Here is a 19,359-nt window from a genome sequence, read left to right as displayed (position 1 = left end):
GTACTCTGTGAAATTTGGTTTTCCATTTAAGTTGTGGGTTTGCAATATGCTACAGACTATTTTCTATAGCAATTGAGCCTTTAGGTTTAGAAAGCCTATTGTTTTCTCTTGTATATATAGATTGACGCATACGTTTCTTTTTTGCAATGCGATAGGATGTCTAGGCAGTTAACGTTTCTCATTGAAGCAGGAGTGCCGGTGGAAGGTACATAATTGCTTGATAGCCAAGTTCTATGTCGACCTGTTTAATAGTAGAGTCGTTGACTTTTATAAATATGTAGATCCTATGGGCTGGAGGTCTCTAGAGAATGCGCAGCTGCTGTTGGATCTACTTGAGCTGGAGAGCTACATTGGGTAGAAGATGTGTATACTGTTTGTTGCTTTATTTTTGTTAAAAACAAAAAAATATTTGGATTATATATGAGTGGGCAAATATGCTATCGTTTTTCTTTTAGGAATATTCTTGATTCAAGGTTTGTAATGAATCTCTACATCGACCGTTCTTTGGTGGGATGAGTCCACTTGGGATATTATGCTATCCTTGCTTGTTGGCTTCATGGGGATGCTGGACCACAGACTATCACTATGGCTGGGATACTATGCACTTGTGCAAACACAGATTTTCTATCAAGGGTAACATTTAGACTATACACACACCTTTGTCTGCATTATTTGCAGCCCTTTGCATCATAGTAAGTACTCTAATGAATGAGTTAGGTTTAACCAACATATAGTTATAAAAGTTTTATGGCTCAATAATTATAGTCCTTAAATTGTTTTTTTGTCTGATGTGGGTCCAGATCCGTCGATTGTTCGTAGTCCGCGTTATGTTCGTCATCGACACAGATGTGGCGGACGTGGAGTACACAGCCGCAGGCTTTTCCCTTAGGGATGTTTGTGTGTTTACTGTAGGTTTTGTATGTTCGGTTATGGCTTTGTTCGGAGATGTGTATTTGGACATATTACTTTGTTCTTTGATGATGTTCGGACATGTGACTCTACTTTCGAAAGTAATATTTTGAAGTACTCTCCTATAGAGAATTTTTTGGTTGGAGTTTGTTGCTTGCATCTAAATGTTTGTTGTTATAAAAGTTCTTTTGTTATATTGTTGGTATAACAGATTAGCGTACAAGCCTTGCCAATAGTGCTAGCTCTGACCATGACACACTTAATAAATTTGGTAATCTTAGTAGTCTAATTTCAACCCTTTCCCTCAGGTCTCTCTCTCACACACTCTCTGTCACTGTGTGTGTGTCTTCACCTTCTCCTCGACGCCTAGATCAAAAATTTATGTCATGTAAAATTAACAGTTATTGAAACACAAAATGCATGCATATGTAGAAAGCATATCTTTTTAATTTGGAGATTTTCCATTTATGCTTCACCTTTACTATCCTGCAACTAACCCACATAGTGCCTTTTGTTAGCATTAGCTCTCCTAGAGACAATGCTTTAGGATTGAGTTGAGTGGGAGTTTTGTGATTATTCTTAGTTTTTTAGGAATTTTTATTAGGAATTTTTAAAATTCTTCATCTCTACTTTTAGATGGATGTTGGCTTTTCAGCTTTTAGCTCTGTGTGTGGCTGTTGGCTTTTCATTAGCTTGTGTGTGCTTTTTACCTGCGTCCAACATGGCTATAAATCAATTTGGGGGCTCCACTCTCCCTCCATGCTTGAGCTCTCCCTAGAATGATTGCCTTGGCTTCCATCTAGCTACAAGTCTTCAAGTCACTTCAAGCTTTCCGATCACTCATTCAGATCTCGCGTGTTCGTTTGTGAGCAAGGCGCTAAAGCCGGTACTCCTGTTAACTGCTGAAGCTGTTGCCTGAAAAAATATTTGCTATCTAGAAAGCCGTTTGCCTGAAAAGCAGGTTCTCCTATCAAAAAAATTTAATTTTCTTGTTGAAAGGCTTTATGCCAACCAGACGGGCTTTATGCATACTGGTGAAGAGATTGTCGTCTACTGGATCTGTTGATAAAAATAAAGCAAAAAAAAACCCCAGAAAGTTGTCATCAAAACTTTGCAAGTATCATTTGTAAAACCTTTCCAGTTTTAATTTATAGTTAAAAAAAAAAAAGGCAGTGGCTTTGCAGTCAGTGTGAGAGCATGCATATAACTATAGAACCTTGGCAAATCCTAATGGTTCTTGCGAGTCCTCAAAGCGTTTCTTTTTAATTATTTCTTACTAAACAATCGACAGTGTCTAAAGACTTGTAAAACCCACAAGTTGGAGCCAAGTGCTTTCGTGCATACATGCACCCTTGTTGATATTCTATTTATTGAAATTAATGACATTTTAGCACCTTGAGACTGGGTCTCTAACTCGTAGTAGACAGGTCAGGCTACTCGTCCACTATAGAGGAAGCAGCCACTATAGTGGTTCTTGTTCAAATGATGATTAGCCGGCTATTCAGTCCTCATTGCTGCTCACTTGTATGCCACTATTTGTGTGCTTCCTTGCTAGTTTTTTAACACCAACACATTTGAGGTTGAATCACATTTCTATGCACCTTGTTTTTTTTGCTAACAATGAGTATGAAGAGTGTAATTTGTGTGGCCATATAACTGATTGCCGCCACCCAGAGTTCAGTTTGCCATGGCTGCCGACGGTACGCTCGCTTCCACGCCAGGTACTTGTCGACAAGCGTCTACATGCATTCATCGAGAGAGAGAGAGAGAGAGAGAGGGGGGGGCGGGAAAGAGATTAAAGAGACGCATTCTAGAAGTTGACGCTGCGTTTCTTTTTGGAATCGTCACAAACACAATGATTCGATATTTCATAAACGTCATCTTGCCTATCCTAGACCGTCAGGCGGATAAAGCTGTGTCCGACCCTCCTACGGGTCCAACCTTCTCAGAAGTTTGGTTCGACGATCCTGTAGAGGTATCTTTCTTTCAAATTTTGTAGACAAATGGGAAATTGGATTCCAAAGCCGCGTTTCAGATAACTGTCTTATATACGATACAGGGTGAAGCGGCGCAGAGGGCAGCGTTGGAGCTTAAGCATAGAATCGAACTTAGAGCTAAACCGATTCGCTATTATTTGGTAAATCTGCGCTTGTTTCGTGGATTTTTCATTTGACGAACTGTATCTATGTTTCCGAAGATATAGATTACGATGTACCATGAATGATTGCGCGAAGCTTCTTTTTGCGTCACAGATTCCATGTTAATTAGATGCAACGTGTTGGTTGATTCTTATTATGGATCTGAAAAGGTAAGTAAACTTTGAGATAGTTTTGATGTAGGAAGAAACCGTGGTGCCATTGCTATTACAAGGCTTACAGCATCTTGTCTTGGAAAGGTACGCGATGTTGATATATATTAAAAATTTGCTTATCATACACTATATCTCTCTTTTGCTTGTGCTAGATCTTTAACTCTCCATATGTTGTAGATCGTGTCTGGACACGAGCTGTGCAGAAGACGACAGGCCCTACTGAGATTGTGACCCCATCATTTGAAGTTGCAGCCAAAGTTCTGTAGCTTAGGGTCTTTTCATTCTGAATTAGATTGTTGTTACCTCGGTCGTTACCTAAACATAAGAGGATACCCACGTGAGGTGGCAAGCCAAATGTCTGAACTACATGCACAAATCTCAGGTTGTAGGCGAAGGCTCAACTCTACGAAACGAAGCTCATGTTAATGCAAATATGTCATATTTCGTGCACTAAAGCTCTCTATCTTACTCTCATAAGAGTTATCTCCTTCACTTTCATCCTGTAGTCAATGCTTTCTCCTTGCTTCTATTAGTTGCATGGCTTCTACCCTTTAGCTTGTTAGTTATGTTAGCACTATCCTTAGCTTTAGTTAGCATTCTCCTAGAGGCAAAAGGCACAATGCCAAGACCCCCCTTAGCAAAAAATGACGTGCTTGAGGCAATCAACGGGTTTCCCACAAGCTGATGAACAGCGGAGAATGGCAAGGGAAAGAAAAACTGGCAGAAAAGAGTGGGGCAAAATAGACTAGAACAGCTAGGTTCAGCTGACGTGAAAAGAGAGGAGGAAAGGAGGAAACAGATGAAAGGCCCAAAGAAGGAGGGTCCAGGGATGGGGCTCACAGGTCCATGGATTAGACTAACTACAGGTAAGTAGCTATTTGCAATCTGACCAGTATAAAAAGGCCACAAAAGAGTATCTATGTTTTAAATGCTCTATAAACCATATAGCCACAGATTTCCCTAGTTAGCCTAAGAGAGGCAAAGCTCCTTTTGCAAAGGGTAAGAAGCTTATGAGATGTGTGCAAGGATTGCCCGTCCTCAGGAATTCTAAGTGTTCCATACATTTCAAAATCATAATCCCATAAAGAATGGGAAAGGGGTCAAAGATGGCTTCCAGCACAAGCAAGGCATTCCCGCTTTGCTCGGAGGTGTTTTCTTTCTCTTTCTCTGGTTTCCTGCAATCCGTAGGGCCTTTTCTCCGTCTTTCCCTTCTCTGTTCCCCCTTCTGCTTCCCCTTCTTTCCCGCACATTCCCATTTATTACCCGAAATCTGTAATGGCTGTAATAAGCCCGCGCTTCTAAGGCGTTCTGCAGGAGTAGGTCCTTTGTTCTCTTTCTTGAGGAGTGGAATCTTGGTGATGGACCTCTTTCTTGGTGGTGTTCCTGCTTCCGCTTCCCCTTCTTTCCTCATGGAAGGAGCAAGTCCTTTGTTCACTCTTTGGAGGAGTGGAATCTTTGTGGTGGACCTCTTTGGGGCCTGGCCAGAGGGGATCTCATGGCAGCTCCCTGGACTCCCCAAGCCGTTCCGATCTCTTTCCCCGCTGGGGACAAACAAATTCCGTCCGTCCCTCCAAGATAGAGCTCTGGTAAGCCACAAGGCCTCATGCCCACTTAGAGCCAGGCTCACGATTGGATACAGGCGAGTTTGCCTTAGGGGGACCACATTCAAGAGAACACCATCCACCGGAGAGGTGTCTTTCTTCTCCTGCTGAGCTCCCCTGATATCACCTAGGCCTTGATAAAGGAGAGCCTAATTTTCATTGGCCCACATCAGTTGTTCTTCATACCGTGGTACCATGGCTTCACTATAGATGAAATGGCTTCGATGCACCATGTGACACGCTTTCTAGTTGTTGGAGAAGTCACCTCCCCATCTGTAAGCCCCCATATGAGGAGAGGGTGGGGGAGGTGGACTTACGGTTAGGGTTGCCACATGGGCTACACTTTGGTTGCCATGTGGGCAGCAAACCCAGAGGGAAAACCATAGAGAGGGGGCTGCCACATGGGCAGCAAACAGGCTGCCATGTGGGCAGCGCACCTCAGAAGAGTACCTGGCTGTTTGAGAAGACCTTGTCCCTTGTTTGTTGTTTTGTCTCTTCAGTTCTGCTCTGTCACATTACAAGACTTCTTGCAAGTCTATTCTATTCTCTAGGTAAGTGATGCTGTTATTGATTGCTTGTTTTTGCAGGTTTCGAACAGATCCCTTTGAGCATCTCTAACATATCCCGAAGCTGCTTGCTGCCAGGTGCTAGTTAAACGCAGACCCAGAACGGGCCCCTTGAGCTACAGGTCAAGATCTTCAGCAGCGGCTTCTTTTTGCTTGCTTTTTCTCTAGCATAGTTTGCGCAGGATTACCTCTCTACCCGAGTCTTTGAGGGGATCCTCGTGGGATCTAATACCCATGCTTGGATAGTTGTGTGCATACTGATCTAGAAGACTGCCCAAGGTGGGTCTTCACAATCAGGATGGCTCTTATACATGAAAGAAAAACATTGGAGGCCTGAAGTGCCCTCCGCACACATACACATGTAGGATAGATGCATACTCATCTGAATTGTTGGTTTTGTGTTGCGATAGAAAATGCCGACACTGGCTGAAGCATACAGCTGAAAATGCAGCAACTGCTGCAAAATGAGCGCTAACCCTACATGAGGAGGTGAGGAGATCTGAGGGAGAAACAGAAGCCAGGGCTTCAGCCCCTTTCTATGTGGCACACAACATAGTGGGTCCATTCAAAATGCATCAAATACATGCACTAGACACAATACTTGCATCTAATTGGTTACCTCAGAGTATGTGACATAGTGAGTGCAATGCTCGTACTCATGTTGATGACATAACATCATAAATGGTGTAATGAACTAACTTTCATCAAATTTTCCACCGCGTTCATGCTTTTTAAATTAACAAAGCAACTCCACATATTCGCTCTTGGGTTTTGTCAAAAACACTCATGAAAAAGAAAGGAAAACCAATACAATTTTGAGTTATCCACTTCAACCTCTTGTAGATCATGACATTCGGCATCACTCATAGTGTGATTGAGTATACATACAAGCCTTTCTTTGGGGCAGACTACATGTACAGATTTAGATTACTATTCTTATATACAAAAATTGACCTTCTAAATAGAGGCCCTTGGTCTCTCTTTTATTTTTGAATACAAAATTGCCCCTCTACATAGACTTATCGAGAAGACAACTTGGTCTTTATGTACCCTTGCCATCATACTTAGTAGTGAATTTCATTGTGAAGCAATACTTTTACAATGTTGACGTAGTGTCTATGCCTAAATAGAATAAAAATTAAACATTCGATTTGATCTTAAGTTTATGTTTTAGGAATCTTAGGATTTGGCCATGATTTGCAACTTTCTCCCGTACACTTTGAGTTTTGAGGATTATTGCTTGTAGTTATCTTCTTGCCTAACTTATAGTGATCAACATGTATAAGGATGGTGTTTCCCATTGCCTTTGCTTGCTTGCCATGGCTCAAAATTACACGAGTCGTGTAGCACTAGGAGAATACTATGATTGTGCTAGGTGTCACCAATCTTATTATCAACATGTTCCAATCATTAACAAATGGTATGAATGGGAAGCTAGCCTCAAGAAAGAATGTGATTTTGGAGTAGACATTCGAGGAGCATGAATATACTATGAACTCTAATTTTCCAAGACAAAACATGCTTATTATGATGAGAAGTATCCTAATCTCAGCTAGGTAGGCTGGTTTGACCACTTCTTGACTACATGGGAGGATTGGCGACATTGTTTGTAAAGAAGGTGGAGGTGAGCAAGATCAAGGAGTCCAATGAGAGCACGTCCCACATGGATTTGAAAGAGAGGAGGTGACACGACAATAAGCATTGCTATGGTGCCAAGGAAAGGTGAAAGGGTAATTAAGTAGGGATCTTTATTCTCTAGCTCAGATGTAGACCTACAGAGACATATCTATTGATGAGCATGCCCACGAAGCATGTGGCATTGATCATTGTAGTTGGTTTAAGTATGCAAAAAGGGTAAGTTAAGGTGCTCTTAAAGGTGACGGCCTCAAAACATAGTACTTTTGGAAGGAATATCCCTTGTGATAAACATGGGAGAAGTGTGTGCGTTGGAGATGGATGACTTGAAATATAAAGAAGGTGAGCAAGGTGAACGATGATGGAATCAAGAGATGTGGTGGATGTGATCCAATAACCGTTGGACTCATGAGAGTACTAGATGTGGAAAATTGAGTGGAAGACTCTCAAGAGTGTAAGAAAACAATACAACGTCTGTGCTCAATAGATAACAGGATCTCGTATGCAAGAGAGAAAAGTAGATAGTATGGAGAATAAAAAATTTGATTACTGTAAAACTGATACAATAGATGGCGCTGCCTCCTAGTCGTGCGCTCCTGTGAGAGAAGCTTCGATGGCGTGCTGGAAACAGTAGAGGACGGAGGCTGGATGCTAAGGAATCAGGGTTGCTGTAGCCAGTGATGATAATGGGCTTCACGGGCTTGGTCTTATATAGCTACCAGTCATAGTCGGTTAGACTTAATTGGGAGACCAACCCAGTCCGCCCAAACTGGGCGACTGGACCGACCACACGATAGAACTGTGGCGCAGAATAGAGCAACTAACCTACGTTGTCTGTTCGGCCCATAGCCATCCGGGATCATATGGGGCTCCAAACGGGCCCCGCAACCCGAGAGTGGGTTGTCCCGAGAAATGCTCCGTCTACGCTCAGTGCGGTCAGTCATGGGATGTCTTCCTGCACTTGCATGTAGCCTAGTTGGCAGTGTGCCAACTCTATCTGAAGCCGTCCAGCCATCAGGTCACACATGGCCCCCATCTGGTGTCCAAACCAGGACCTACGGGATAACGGAGCTACTCAAATGCCTTCTCCTCATATGGGGGGCTTACAAGTAGAGTTAGCTGGTTCTCGCGTAGTTACACGAGAATGGAGCATTGATATCTAACACCCCCCCTCAATGTCCACCTCCAAGTGAACTTACTTTTTCGGCCCAATGTCAAGTCCATGAAGATGCCTCTCCAGCAAGTCTCTTCCAAGAGCCTTCGTGAAGATGTTCGCAGCATTCTCTGTAGTCGGACAGTACACCAAGTTGACCTCTCCATCCATGGTGAGCTCGCGTACAAAGTGATATTGAATCTCAATGTGTTTTGTGCGAGCGTGGAACACATGGTTCTTTGCAATCGCCATGAACTCTGATTGTCACATGATAACTGCGTAGGCTTGTTCTACGTTCTACACTGCACCCATGTCCCCTAAAATCCTCCTCAACCACACTGTCTCACAAGAAGCAAAACATGCTGATTTGTACTCAGCCTCGGTAGAAGAAAGAGCAACTGTGGGTTGCTTCTTGCTGACCCATGACACACAGCTCTAGATCCAAGTGAGAAACAGTAACCTGTCACTGATCTCCTGTTGTCCACGTCTCCTGCCTAATCCGAGTCATAGAATCCGGTCAAGATATTGCCCTTGGTATAGGTGATGCCATGATGTATTTCAGCACCCGCATCCCTGCCCTCCAATGGTTCTCCCGGGGCTTATTGGAAAACTTGCTTAATACGCCAGTCGCAAAGCTGATGTCCGGCCGCGTGTTGCACAAGTAAATCAAACTGCCCACAAGCCTTCTGTACTTCGCTTCGTCCACCAGTGGTGATGAATCCTCGTTTGAGAGCTTCACGTCAACCTCCATAGGGGTGCCAACTGTCTTGCACTCAGCCATGCCAAATGCATTCAGTATCTCTCCAGCATACTTCAGCTGTGAGATGAAGATTTATTTTAGCTCAAACTTCAATCCCCAAACAGAAATGCATCAGTCCAAGGTCTGTCATTTCAAACTCTTTTCCTAGCAACCGCTTTGTCTGTGAGATCTTTTCTTCATGATTTCTTGTTATGACAAGGTCGTCCACATAAAGGACCACGATCATACACCTGCCTCCTTCTCTGTAGTTATATAAATTTGCATCAGATGGGCTCCTCCTGAACCCGTTTTGCAGAAAGTAGGCATCAATCCGCTGGTACCACGCTCGTGGGGCTTGTTTCAGCCCGTAAAGTGCCTTCTTCAGTTTACAGACTTTACCTTTTGAATCAGGGATCACAAAACCTGGTGGTTGTTCCACGTATACCTCCTCCTTGAGATCTCCATTGAGAAAGGTGGATTTTACATCCATTTGAAACACGGGTTAACTTTCTTGTGCTGCTAAAGCCAAAACACTGCGAATCGTGGTTAGTCGCTGTGGGAGCAAAAGTATCCTGATAATCAAAACCATGTACCTGTGCGAATCCTTTTGCCACGAGCCGAGCCTTGTACTTATCCAATGTGCCGTCGGACTTGTACTTGGTCTTGTACACCCACTTGGTGCCGATTACCTTGCGTTTTGGTGGTCGATCCACAAGGTCCCAAGTGTTGTTCTTCATTATGGAGCCATACTCCAACTGCATAGCCTTCATCCACCTATCATCACCCTGTGCCTCTTCAAGACACTTGGGTTCTTCAGCACGGATCACCTCTGTCATCAAAGCGTAGTTGACCAAGTGTTCCTGCGCCCTTCTTTGCTCCTCTAATCTCTTGGATCGGCGGTGTTCGGATGGTTCCTCCTCAATGGTTGGAGGTTCTCTGCCGTCCAAAAGCTGCTTTACCCACTTCGGGAATGGCCGTTGCTGCTGTGGTTCTGCAGGCTCTTCTTCCTCTTTTTTATCTTGAATCCTCCCAAGCACTGTTGGGGGAGTTTGGTCTGCTGTTGGTGGTTGTACTAGATGGATATCCTGGTCCTGGTTGTCTGGGAAGGAAGCATCCTCCTCCAATTGATGCGGCTGTTCTGAGAAGACCACATCGCGACTTACTATTATCTTCTTGGTAACAGGATTATAGAGACGGTAACCCTTCGCCTCTTCACTGTAGCCCAAGAAAATACACTTTCGGCTCTTCGGTTTCCATTTGGTCCTGTTAGCATCAGGGACATGCACAAAACAGTTACATCCAAAAACTCTGAAATGTGCAGCTGAAGGTTTCTTACAAAAAAAGGCTTACAATGGAGTCATCCCGTTCACAGCCTTCGTGTAGCTACGATTCAGAATGTAAACTGTCGTGTTACATGCTTCAGCCCAGAAAGTCTTTGGCAAATCTTTCCCTTTCATCATACTCCTGCCCATTTCGTAGATGACGTGCATCTTGCGTTCTGCTACTTCCTATGATATATGTGGCGGGAGTTTCTGCCTCTTGATCCCGTGACTTTTGCAGTAACTTTCGAATTCACTTGATGTGAACTTACCACCTCTGTCTGATCTCAACTTCTTCACCTTCCTCCTTGTTTCTTTCTCGACCATTACATGCCATTCTTTGAACTTACTAAAAGCCTCATCTTTAGTCTTCAGGAAGTATATCCATATCCTTCTACTGTAGTCGTCGATCAGCGTCATGAAGTAGTAGGAACCACCCAAAGCTTCTGTCTCCATCTTTCCGCAGAGGTCCGTGTGAACGAGCTCTAGAGGAGCCTTTGCCCTGCTAGCCTCTTTAGGAAAGGGCTGTCGATGCTGCTTGCCCATCATGCAAGCTTTACATACATCGGGTAGATCTGTAATTTCTGGTAGGTCTGCAATCATTCCACTTTTATGCATCTCCTTTAAAGAACTAAGGTTTAGATGACCAAACCTCTCATGCCACAGCTTAGTGTTGCTCACATCGGCTCGAGCACTGAAAGTTGAGAGTTCGTAGATGTTGTTGCCGTGTACCTTTACTAATGACCTTCCCTTGAAGATCCAAAATCTGTGCGCCATTCTTATCGAATTGAACTTTGAGGTCCCGATCCGTGATCGCAGAAATGGACAACAAGTTTCTCTTGTTATCTGACACATAAAGAACATCGGACAATTGTTTTACAACTCCATCTGACTTGAGAGCAATCGTACCTTTTCCTTTTGCTGGACATTTTGCATCATTGCCGATTGCTACCAGGATGTCATTCCCTACTGGATGTAGAGAGGTATACCAATCCTTTCGACTGGTCATGTGGCGCGATGCACCACTGTCAATAATCCAAGGTTCATCCGCAGGTACATAAACTGCCTCCGTGCAAATCTCCTCAATTGCTACGAACAGCTCTACTGGTACTGCCTGCGCGCTGTTGCTGGACTCTTTCTTTACTCCGTTCTTCTCATCTGCAATCTTCTTCCGGCACGCATTTTGCTTGTGCCCTGCCTTGTTGCAATAGAAGCACTTGATCTTCTTCTTTCTCTTTTTATCATCAGAAGTAGATGGGTTACCAGAGTCCTTACCCTTATCTTTCTTTGATCCAGCCGAGAAAGCCGAATCTTCTCCAGTCCTCGTCTTTTGACGCATCTCCTCCTCTAGAAGCATTGCGCTGAAATCCTCAAAGTTGAGGGGCGGATTTTTGTTCTGCGTATTCAGCGCCGTAACAAGACCATCGTACTTTGGTGGGACGCGAGAATCTCATCCGTAGTTGGTACTATCTGTTGTCTTGCATTGGTTGGATTCGGTCTCGGAACCGGCTTCACGTCCACCCCAGTAGTAGTATCCCAAAGCTCGTATGCGCTTAGGATGTTCTTCATCTTGAACTTCCAGAGTGGATAGTTAGTGCTGTCCAACTTTTCGCTTTCGCCGAACGGTGGGATTCGCAGTCTTGCGGGCTGGGCCATCTCTCACAATCTGCTCGCAAACAGAAACACACTACCAAATCTTCTTGCTAGAGCCCAAGCTCTGATACCATGTAAGAAAACAATACAAGGTCTGTGCTCAACAGATAACAGGATCTCGTATGCAAGAGAGAAAAGCAGATAGTATGGAGAATCAAAAATTTGATTACTGTAAAACTGATACAATAGATGGCGCTGCCTCCCAGCCATGCGCTCCTGTGAGAGAAGCTTCGATGGCGTGCTGGAAACAGTAGAGGACGGAGGCTAGACGCTAAGGAATCAGGGTTGTTGTAGCCAGTGATGATAATGGGCTTCATGGGCTTGGTCTTATATAGCCACCAGTCGTAGTCGGCGGTTAGACTCAATTGGGAGACCGACCCAGTCCGCCCAAACCGGCCGATTGGAGGTCGGTCCCGAAATAGGCCACCGACCACACGATAGAACCGTGGCGCAGAATAGAGCAACTAACCTACGTTGTCCGTTCGGCCCACAGCCATCCGGGACCATCTGGGGCTCCGAACAGGCCCCGCAACCCGAGAGTGGGCTGCCTCGGGAAATGCTCCATCTACCCTCAGTGCGGTCAGTCATGGGATGTCTTCCTGCACTTGCATGTAGCCTAGTTGGTAGTGTGCCAACTCTATCTGAAGCCGTCCAGCCATCAGGCCACACATGGCCCCCATTTGGTGTCCAAACCAGGACCTACCGGATAACTGAGCTACTTAAATGCCTTCTCCTCATATGGGGGGCTTACAAGTAGAGTTAGCTGGTTCCCGCATAGTTACACGAGAGTGGAGCATTGATATCTAACAAAGAGTACATCTTTACGGAGTTATGGACCATGTCAATGTAGGTCATGAAGCAAAAAGATACCGAGGGAGCATGGTATGTGCCAACGATGAGCAAAAAGATACCAAGGGAGCATCGTAGCTAATACCATTTTTGGGTAAGCTTATCTCTTGTTGTGTAGTCTTCAATCTTATCTCTCCTCTCCCATGTGAGCCTCTTCCTTCACTTTGTGCACTCTCATCTAGTTTCCAACATGGTATAGGAGCACTAAGCTCTTCTACTACTTCTTGAGTCTTGCCATTTGTAGCTCCTTCCTTTTTTCCCTTCAGCCACTCAGTTTTGCTCGAAATTGTCAATTTGGGGAGCTTACTACTAGCAGTACATTCAGCAATGCTTATTGCAAGGAGCATCGTAGATAGTTAGCAGCTTATCTACATGCATTACACGAGTTATCAGGAGTTCAGAACCAAAAGAAGCATGCCAGCTATCGTCTGTATCTGCTGCTAGTTTGGACTAGGCAACTTCCTCAATATTTTATCAAGTTTTCCTTGTCCATCATCTCTTGTTGCTACTTTCCCCCAGCTCTACTAAAGTTCTTAATATAGTATAAGAAGTATTAGGCGGTGCACTTCCCTGTTATTCTGAGCAACCTGCCAGATGAGGTATTTCATGCTGTTGCAGCCGCAGTTTCTACAGAAGGCGACGTTCATAATAGTGTTCGTCACCGTCTTTTGTTAGCAAGGTTTAAGCTTTGTGCCTGACACGCTGCTGTTTCTTTAAGGAACCAACTTTATCAACGAAAGGTTTCGTGTTACTGTTTCATAACCGTTGTTCTCAGATTGTGCTGAGAGTTGTCTTTGTAGTGGCAGTTCGAGAGCTTATTGCCAAGAGTACTCTTTAGCAGGTGTCTGCTATCTTGTCTGGAAGAAGAAGGAAGAAGAAGATTGTATTCTTGTCCTTGGGGGGCAGTGCTATGAAGGTTTGTGGCTGGAGATATGAAGACTACTGGTTGCCAATCATTTTTTTCTGCTTCGTTGTTTGCCATGAATTTGTCTTTATATTCTGTCCTGATCGTCTCAGAAGGCTTTTGTGTCTTTCATTTCTTGTCTTTCTAAGGTTTTGATAAGGTTCAAGAACCCTCTATATTGTTGACATGTGGCACTTTGTTTTTTGGCCCCTTAAGTACTTTGCAAGGTTCTATTGGGTTGGTTGACTCACCAGTTCCCTTTATAACCATTTTCTCTTCATTATCCACTTAAAGGGGGAGCTGATTTTTCTGGCCATTGTTATTGGCATTATTTTCCTGCATCAATGGCCCAAGATATTTTAATTGACCAGGGCTTTAAAATATGGCAAATATTCATTAAAATTCTCTTGCTAATCAAGGGTTTGCTGCCATATCGTAATGGGAGATCATCCTGTCGTGAGAGTGCATTTGTTTTAGAGGAAGATGACCGAGCTCACGCTCATGTTTTGCTTCATCTAAATAATAGAATTGTCCATTGTTTTGGCAAGGTCTCTACGGCAAAACAATTATGGGATATTTTGGAGAGGTCACTATCATAGTGACGTATCTTTTTGACTCTTCTTTATGCTTGTATCTTCATTTTTATAGCCATTTTGAAGCTACATGCCTATGTATTATTTTTGTACATATATCAAGGGGTAGATGATGCAATTGACATTGGTGTAAAGCAGCAGTAAGATCCTCCTTTACTTCCACTATCAGTCAAGACGGATGCCCTCATTGCCATTCGGAGGAAGTGTTGCTTTCCTCTTGGATTGGAGGAGGTATGGTATGCAGAGAAACCTCATGCATGTTCATGGAAGCCTATTATATCCATAAGCAAATCACTTGGTCATTGTATGAGGATGGTCAATGTATAACGCATAAGGAGGGGCTCAAGAAAATTTAAAGAGTCATCTTCATTAATATACTACTCTTGATGTATGTTACGTCATTTAACGGCATGTCTTCTAGTAAAATCCAAAATCTTATAATACGCTTGTTAATAAAAACTTCTCCCATTTTGTATTTCACCTAATGATAGTGCAATACTCTCATTTTGTGTTGAGGGGAAGCGTTGAGCTTTGTACATGAGGATGACTGGCAGGTATGGATCTACACCAATATGATTGGATGATGTGGATCTTGGATAGGATTTAGATATGGATGTGGAGGACTTGGTGGCCTATAAAATAGTTGGTACCTATGTGGTTTGTGTGGATCACATTATAGCCTTTCAATTTATAAGACTGATAGCTAATACCATTTTTGTATTGGGTTATCTCTTCTTGTGTGATCTTTCATCTTATCTCTCATTCCCTCCCATGTGAGCCCCTTCTTTCACTTTGTGCAGTCTCATATAGTTCCAACATAATTGACTGGCATCGTCGCCTTTAAAGTAGATTGCAAGCGAAGTATACATGGGCTACAAATAATTAAAAGCTTCCATTTAATGAGATTTCTTCTTGCTTCCATTCAATGTTGTGTTATGGGAGGAGTAGAAGACCATGAAATCCACCTTTCTATGTCAAGTCATATTAGATGCAACCTAGTCTAGAAAAGAGAAAAAAGCCAACACACAACCATGTAACTTTGGGGTACATACGAGTGCAATAGTAATACATACTCTTTAGGGTACATACAAGTGCAATAGTGATGCTCTTCTTCATGTGTAGTGTCCCATCAACTTTTGAAAGTGACATTGATCTAATTGCTCAACTTAAGAGAAGCTTTTATGGATGTTTAATGAGTCTCTTTTTGGATCATGTTTTAGAAAACATGATTTGTAATGTCAAACATCTTAAAAAGTAAACGAAAGATGAATAAGCAAAAATGAATTATCTCATGTCACATCGCCTAAACTTAGCCCTATCATGAAAAATTGAAAAAAAATGAAGCAATCACAACAAGTGGAAGAGCTTGATAATGTGAACATCAATGATGTGCCATACAAGAAGCTAGACAATGTGGACCACAATCATGTGCTATATTAAGAACATGTCAATATGGCTCAACATCATGGCATCTCATGCCATAACTCATTAGGAAAAAATGGAGCTCATTTTAGGCTCTGTAAGAAATCCATGATTTTATTATTTTCTTGGCTCAAAATTAAAACGTTCTAGAGTGAGAAGCACAAATTTATACGGTGAAGCATTCAATTGGAGATATAAATTGTGAAAAGGATAAGTTGACATTTTAAAGTTCTCGCTCTTGGTTTTCAGTGTCATAAATGTTACGTCTAAGGATCCAAATGGTTTCCTACTATTTCGGTGTAGAATTTAGTGTTTTTGATGTTACCATTGTGTCTGGAGTAGGCGAAAACTCTTTAAACAATGTTTGAATCATTAAATTTGGACACCGGAGGGGTCAAAACGACCAAAACAGGTGCGAAAGAGCATTTTACACTTGGTCTTTAGGCCAAGTGTCCCAAAAAGCCATTTTTGTTTTTGGACGTAGCATTTATGACATTGGAAAACGGGAGTGGGAACTTTAAAATGTCAGTTTATCTTTTTCACAATTTGACGTAGCATTTATGACATACTAAAAAACAAGAGTGGAAACTTCAAAATATTAGTGTGTCAGGCGTCTCTAGATAGGGAGAGCTTATTTTTTTGGGGAAAAAAAAGCATTTTTAGTGCCTCTCTCATTGGAGGATCTCTTTTTTTTGTCCAACCTAAAAGGCCCCAAAATGAGCTCTGTTTTCATAATGTGAGTTAAAGGAAATGTGAACATTTTACATCCTCAAGAGAGTATTGGCTCCATCTTTATTTGCAAGAGAGTCTCTAAAGTGTATATCCCATTGTATCCTTAGATCATGTTTCATTTCTTGCCAACTATATTAGAGAGCTAGCATGTGGTCCATGCGCTCATATTTAAAACTATATATAGTACTTGTTGGAGATAATCTTAGATAATGAATCATTTGTTATAAATGAGTGTATTAGGGTAGGGGTGTGTTGATTGTGATCAAAGAAAGAGAGAGCTGTATGCTATGGGTCTTTAATGTTTAAGGAAAGAGAAAATTGAGTCAAGAACTTTGGCTATATTGGATGCTTAAAATTTGTCTAATGGATCGTTAAGACCCTAGAGGAAAAGAAATAGAACTAGTAATGAGAATGCTTAGCAATTTCGATAATGGTGAGTAAGCTTGAGAAAGAAGATTATTTATTCTTTGACAATGTAGCAAAAAAGCAAATGATCCAAAGAGACTTTGCTAGATCCACTGAGATTAATTGCTTGTCTAGTGCTCTTGAGCTCATAAAGTATCATGCACCCAATCTTGGTGGTAAATTATCAAAGGTGAATGACTTTTTACTAGAATTTATTGATGGATGTCACATTGTTGCTGATGCCATCACATTGGAAAACATATATAGTCCTTTTTTTAAATTCTTTACTCTTGTGTAATAAAACCATAATCATTCTCATTTTGCTCTAGGTTAGGCAATTTTGTGAATTTAGTCGTGGATAACTTGAAGTACGGATATACTTGTCTGTAGATAGGTAGGGACATGTATTTGAGTATATAGAATGAATCAATAGGTTTGTTGATACTAGTTGATTTGTATGAATTGTACAAAAAAAGTTATCTTTTTTGACAACCATGCTTCTTGTCTCTTCTTTGGATGTACTTGTATGTAAATAGACAAGGGCATGTACTTGAATATATAGAATGACTCAATGGGTTTGTTGATGCTATATAAAAAATGATATCTTTTTCTTGTCTCTCCTTTTAACAAACTATGTTCCATTTTACAAATGGCTTTGTGAATAATCTATTTGCTTTTCTTAGATATTGACCATTTTGACCCTATTACACTAAGACAAGACTTGGCCTTTTGTTAATTGTCAAATCACATGTGTTGTTTATGCCTTGGTTAAAAGTTTGTAACCTTTATATGTTATGCAAGAATATATAAAGATCTCATTTTTTATTGTAAACGTTGTAGGCCTCCGAACCCGGTTCAATACTTAGCAGCATTTTTGCTAAAGAATGATCCTTATCCTCCACCTGACCAAATCGAGATTAAAATTAAGGATGTTGTTGATGAAAGTAAATCCTCGACAATGTGTGAAGAAAAGAATGAACCTTCTAAAAAACAAGAAGATAAGACCCAGTGATTTTTTTGTGAATCGTGACTATTAGAATCTCCATAAAAATGCAAACTATTTATTTAGGATCTACAAATATTGTTCTTTCATCATGATTTGACTTTTATAGATCGGAATCAAGGCTCAATTTATAACTTGGAAGCATTACATAGTTTACTTGTGTTATTTTATGTACAAATGGATCCTATGTGTCAAATGTAAATATTAAACTATAGTTTCTTACATATAAACAATGATCTTAGATGTAACATTTGAGATTGAGATTTTTCGTGTGTGAGTATTATTCATACAGAATACATTCATTAAAGGACGGTTTTGAGTTTCGAATAAAAACATTAACATGTATTTTATTGACTCCATAAGATTAATCTACTAATGCATACTTGGAATCCAAGTAGATAGGGAACGAATTGGCTTTTGATTTTGATTGTGTCATTCTCTTTAGTTGAGTTTGTAAAAGCCATGTACGTATGTGTTTCAAGGGTGTTCTTGTCATCAATCTATTTAATATTTTTATGAAGTTAAGTTATTTTCAAATAGAAAGCACTGGGGTAGATTATAGATGCATAAAGTCTAACCTCAACAATTAGCAAAAGTACATGTGAAAAACTCCTTGGGAGATTCTTGATGAAGCATCATATCGTATTGTATGGAACTTATTGCATATATTATTTAAGAAGGTTTCTCAAATTGCAAAAAAAGATATCAAATTTACACTAAGTGGATTGGCCATGAATAAGTTTCATAACCTAATAAAATGATCCTTATATACAATGCCTATCTAGTTTTCATTTTAATGTTGTATGTTTGTGGGGTAATTTCCATTTTCCATCATGGGTTTGATTGGTATTAAACTTATCCTTTGGATAAGTGATATACAAAAATTGGAATACACTGATGTTGAGGTGGCATTTATACTCCTTTGCTCGAGTAAAGTATATGAATGTTTTGAGCTTTAAATGCTTATTTCCCTTGTAAGTGAATGTTTCATGTTAAACCAAGAAGTCCTTGTTAGGTCCCAAGTTAATGTATATGCTTGATGACATGATTTAACATTTACTATTTGGTTAAAGAAAAATTGGTTTATCTTTGCTTGTAATCTATTAGAATGGCAATGCTAAAGGCAATCCGAGTTAATAAGGACCATTCTTTCAAAAATTAGAAATTTAATGTGGATTGAGTTGAGCTTCTAAATTTATAATCTTGATCTATGGCAATAATTCATTCTTGCCTCAAAGTTAGAATTCAAGATGTGGTAATACATAAGGTCTAGCGACACCTTATTGTTGCTCAGATCCGTGAGCTTTCCAAGCCTACTATGCTGGAATTGCCACATTAAGCTATTAAGGGAGCTTGAGAGATTACTTGGAAGTCACATTATTGAGGCGACATCTATGGGTAACAATATTGGTGACCTATGTAAGGATCCGTGTACCAAGTTGTAGGAAAGAGTCACCCCAATTAGGCGCCTTGACATTGTATTGAGAATTACCAACCCCGTCGAGGATTCCATAGCGGAGATCTGGTCCGTAGATTGGCTGAATCTCATTCAACCATTGATCGAC

At 41.4% G+C, this 19,359-nt stretch overlaps 1 protein-coding gene across 4 annotated transcripts; it reads left to right on the top strand.

Moving 5' to 3' along the window:
* Window positions 1–2,502: 2,502 nt before the first annotated feature.
* On the top strand, window positions 2,503–17,930 carry LOC147885273 (uncharacterized). 4 transcript variants are annotated; one of them, XM_087396905.1, is made up of 5 exons: window positions 2,503–2,630; window positions 2,805–2,884; window positions 2,969–3,046; window positions 3,249–3,304; window positions 17,632–17,930. In XM_087396905.1, exons 1-5 carry the CDS (start codon window positions 2,597–2,599, stop codon window positions 17,801–17,803), a joined length of 420 nt encoding a protein of 139 aa, XP_087253031.1. In that variant the 5' UTR covers window positions 2,503–2,596; the 3' UTR covers window positions 17,804–17,930. The 4 variants fall into 4 exon arrangements, with proteins under 4 accessions (XP_087253031.1, XP_087253034.1, XP_087253033.1 ...); XM_087396908.1 differs by lacking the exon at window positions 17,632–17,930 and adding an exon at window positions 15,033–15,361; XM_087396907.1 differs by lacking the exon at window positions 17,632–17,930 and adding an exon at window positions 3,398–3,452.
* Window positions 17,931–19,359: the final 1,429 nt, after the last annotated feature.

Source organism: Dipteris shenzhenensis, chromosome 25 (assembly GCF_047967505.1).
Source record: "Dipteris shenzhenensis isolate YYH24624 ecotype China chromosome 25, Dip_SZ_1.0, whole genome shotgun sequence".
Lineage (NCBI taxonomy): Eukaryota > Viridiplantae > Streptophyta > Polypodiopsida > Gleicheniales > Dipteridaceae > Dipteris > Dipteris shenzhenensis.
The sequence above is the reverse complement of the archived record's forward strand: the minus strand, read 5'-3'. Positions and strand labels throughout refer to the sequence as shown.